The sequence below is a fragment of the Hippocampus comes genome, unplaced genomic scaffold (assembly GCF_001891065.2).
Source record: "Hippocampus comes isolate QL1 unplaced genomic scaffold, H_comes_QL1_v1.1 scaffold527, whole genome shotgun sequence".
NCBI classification, from domain to species: domain Eukaryota; kingdom Metazoa; phylum Chordata; class Actinopteri; order Syngnathiformes; family Syngnathidae; genus Hippocampus; species Hippocampus comes.
Window position 1 is genome coordinate 302,252 of NW_017804903.1, and position 4,066 is coordinate 306,317.

The following is a 4,066-nucleotide window of genomic DNA, read 5'->3' on the forward strand; positions in this document are numbered from 1 at the left end:
GGGTGCGGTGGGAGGTTGGAGGTTAAGGGTGCTCGGTACAGCCTGCAGCACTTCACTCGTTACATTTGTCGCTCATCACGTGAACGGCTTGTTTGCAGACAGTGACGATGGGGGGTGGGGGGGGGGTCAAATCAGTCATCTGTTTTGGGGCGTTATCTTTAGTAGTTGGTGGAAAATTCGTTTTTTAAGGTTTTTTCGCATTGCAAGTTAATCACATCCATCTCCCGGTTCCAGTGAGAGGTGTTTTCTGTACACTTACGGGAGCGATTCCAAAAAACTTTTTTTTTTTTTTGCGTGATCTGTGCTCTAGGCCGGGAAGCTTCTTCAATTTATGACGACAACCGTCTCGCCGCGGGACCGTTTGTGACGAATCGCTAACCCGCTGCCTACGCGGCTGTTCAAAAGCGGGCATCGTCCAGCGAGGCGGACTCAACAGCGCCTCTGCTGGTTGCTGCCAAGAGCTCATTGTCGCATTTGCGAAAGCTCGGGGGGGGTTGCGATGTTGCCACAACGTCATTGCTTACAACGTTGCGCTCGGGAGGGAAGGAGTTGAGCCCGCAGCTAATCGTCCACTTAAGGGAAAATACAGTGTCAAGTGTTGGACTAGCAGAGTAGTCGGCTTGCAGTAAGAATTTTATTAGCTGCTCTTAGGGCTTGTTCATCAGGCTGTAAAACAAGTTGTCCTATGACAGACTTTCCTCCCTCCACTTCCTCCTTTTCCCCCCTTGGCCTCTTTCCTCATCGCCATCCCACCTGCCTGCCCACCTCCTCCTCCTCTTCATCATCACCACCGTCATCCCGTTTCACAGCCATGCCGTGCCGCCTGCTCAGCCTGCTTAGTTGGGAAGGGGAAGGCAAACATTGACAGGGCAATTCCATTGTGTGTGTGTGTGTGTGTGTGTGCCCCCCCCCCCCCACTCGACGCAACAATCAGCCTCATTTGACTTTCCCACAGTCTGGATCTCTTTGACAACACTCTCTCTGAGCTTTCTTTTACGTCGTTTCGATCTAGAGATAATACGGGCAAAAAAAGTTGGAGCACTCTTCGCCGATGGCTTGCATCCTACTTGTCAAAAAAAAAATCTTCCAATTTGATTCCATGTCCTTCAAAATGAAGTATCACTTTCGTTTGAGCTGACTTTAGATATGGAACTTGAAAAATTGCGTCCAAAATGTTTGCTGGGATACATTTTGGTTATCATTATTTTCACCGTTCAATGTACCTGTTCCTGATTTCGTAAATTGCATTAAAGACTTTTCACAGATCAACTTTTGATTGGACAATAATTAGGCTGGACTCGGTTTCAATTTCAAATCTTCATCGAACAAGACATTTTGTTCGGGCAGTCGCACCGTTTCCAATCGGGAACAATTTGGGCGACCGTCGTCCTCTGTTCCAACTTTCCTCAAGGGGTGCTCGGAGGAGTTCAGTGTGAAACGCAAGATATGGACAAAGAAGTAGTTGTGGGTAGAAAGCGTGGAAGCTTTTATAACCGTAAAGGGGGAAACTAGTTCACATTTTCTTCCCTTTTACATGCCAAGTTGTCTATATCACACTTGTTTTTTTTTTTTTTCCATGACAAAGTCGGTCCTTCAATTGACTCTCAGATGAGAGGACCATAAAGCATTTAGTAGACTCCCAAAAAAAGGTAATTTGGGGAATTTTCCCGTCAGTTTTCCACGTGACAGCGTCAAATGAAGTGATGGAGAAACACGATACATAATGTTGCCCGAGCCGAGACAAGAATGCAACCGCGCTCGCACACATACAGTACACCTCTGTCGGCGGAGATGAGACGTGATAAGTTGAGTTTAAAACACATCGCATGATAGGCGGAGATGAAACTCTCCCGAGCGAGGAAAAGCGGCTCTTTCAACCATCTCGGGACTTGAGACGTGCCGCCGCGTGCACGTTTTTTTTTTTTTTTTTTTGCAAGTGCCGCGACGTGACTTTCAATGAGCTTCCAAAACAAAAAAAGTTGAGGCCCTGATTAACATCTGCCTGGGTCTTTTCTTCCAACCATGCACCTGAGCATATCCGGAATTTGATTTATGTCTCAGAATCTGGCAGGTCAGATAGGACTCTCCATTTTAGGTGTGTGGGGGTGGGGATTAAAAACATGTCACTTCGACCAGTGGTCGCCAAACCAAAACAAAAAAAAAAAAAATAAAAGCACATGCTAGCAAAAATGAATGGAAAAGGAAAAATGCACTAAACATGACTACGGCGTTTCAACTTCCAGTAATTAACGTGAAGGATTACCGCGGAACCCTTGGGCATGGCAGTCTCGTCCACGAGAAGGTAGAGGATGTTCAGCGCCACGAGAAGAACCGAGATTGTCTGCGGACAGATAGTAAGAATCAATACTCAGATGACACCACCTGACCATAAATGATAAACACTTCCTGAGTTTTGAAACGTATTTTAGCCCTCGAGTGAACTGAGGGCCTCTTGTTCAAACGTTATAACCAATTTAGCTTAGTTTAGCATGGACCGTTTTCGTATTAGTAGCATTAGGTTAGCATTCTGGCTAATGTGATAACTTCCATCCATTTTCTTCAGCGCTCATCATCATCCTTCGGGTCACCGGTGAGCTGCTGGGTGCCAGCAAAAAATCACGGGGAACATTTAGACCCCCCCCCAAAAAAATATGTATATATATATATCTATATATATAGGTGAGCCTTTATATTTTTTTTCATTATTATTTTTTTGTGGCTCATGAAAGCAAATCAAGTGGATTCACTTTTTGCTTCTATCAAAAAAAAAAAAAAAACATTGTTCTTTTCATTCTGACAGAAATGGATATTAAAAATTGCAATTTTTCTTTTCAGCATTGGGGGGGGGGGACGCTTAACGATAGGTTACTCACCGTTCCCGCCAGTAATATTAGCATGACTATGGGATACAGCAAATTCTTCTCCCAACCAGACGCTTGCTTTCTTCTCTCTGGAAAAAAGGGAAAAACTGTTGGTTCAATTCCACGGGGTTTGGCACCATTACCACTTTTACTCCGGTAGGTTTCTCCATCCTGTTTTTGTTCACTTCCTGTTGACTTGATAGGCCCCCCCCCCCCCCGGACAAAACTCCCACGTGCCAGCCCTTTTTTGGGCTGCTTTTTTGGTCTGCATTTCAGTCCATTGAGTCTTATATGACGTTTGACAAGAAGGCACTTAGACTGCTGCGTTAGCATTTTATGCTAGCCACTAGCTAGAAGGCTGCTGACTGGCAAGCGCCTTCCTTGAAACGCCACAAATTCAAATTGCTGGTCTACAATATGTTTTCCAAGATTTATCCTTGCGAAGGTAGAACTGGTACTGTCACATACTGGGAACTCTTTTCAAATATTTTGACTTATGTCGAAAAATAGTGCAAAAAAAAAAAAAAAAGTCAAACTACAAACAAAAATAAACACTTCCTCAAGCGTGTCAGGCAAAGCGTGAGCTTTAATTTAGTATCCACAGGTGTAACTCATGTTACATAACAAACTATCCTGAAAACGGATAATTACCGGATTCCGCACAGTTACCCACCGGTGGATAATTAATTAATCAGCAAAAACCTCAAACTTCACTCGTATCATCACAGGTGTGTGTACCAAACACATCGTCCTCTCTCATCACAGCCACCCCTTTGGCTATTTTCTTGAAGGGGGGGTGTGGGGGGAACACCCTCTACCTCTTTAATTAGTGGCAGTCATCATCACTTAATTGTTGCTCATAAATCTTGCATGAAAAGATCTCCATTAAAGATGGAGGACAGGGATGTAGAGTTTGTGTCCACGCAGGGGAAGGTTTTAGGTTGACATCTTTATGCGGTTTACTGTCATCAGTCACACGATGCTTCGCCAACTACCGCGGCCATATTGACTCGGCCGCGCTCAATTTCCAACCGCGTCACTTCTGATTCTCAAAGTGCAGCCACTTCCGCGCCCCGGCCGACAAGTTTGCCAGCTGCACTTTATAAGCACCATCGTCCCTTCTAAATTAATGACATCACTAAAAGGCTCGCTACAATCTAAAGTTTGCTTCTTGTTCAATATCCCTAAGTGCCTGTAGCCCCCCC

General features: G+C 44.9%; 1 protein-coding gene across 1 annotated transcript in view; it reads right to left on the reverse strand.

The window, feature by feature from the left end:
* Window positions 1-4,066, reverse strand: part of lmbr1 (limb development membrane protein 1) — a 42,157-nt gene that overhangs the window by 9,502 nt on the left and 28,589 nt on the right. The window contains exons 11-12 of the mRNA XM_019883786.1: window positions 2,874-2,950; window positions 2,264-2,341 (exon numbers count right to left, since the gene is read on the reverse strand). Coding sequence (XP_019739345.1) covers window positions 2,264-2,341; window positions 2,874-2,950 — 155 coding nt within the window. The remainder of the gene's footprint in view (window positions 1-2,263; window positions 2,342-2,873; window positions 2,951-4,066) is intronic.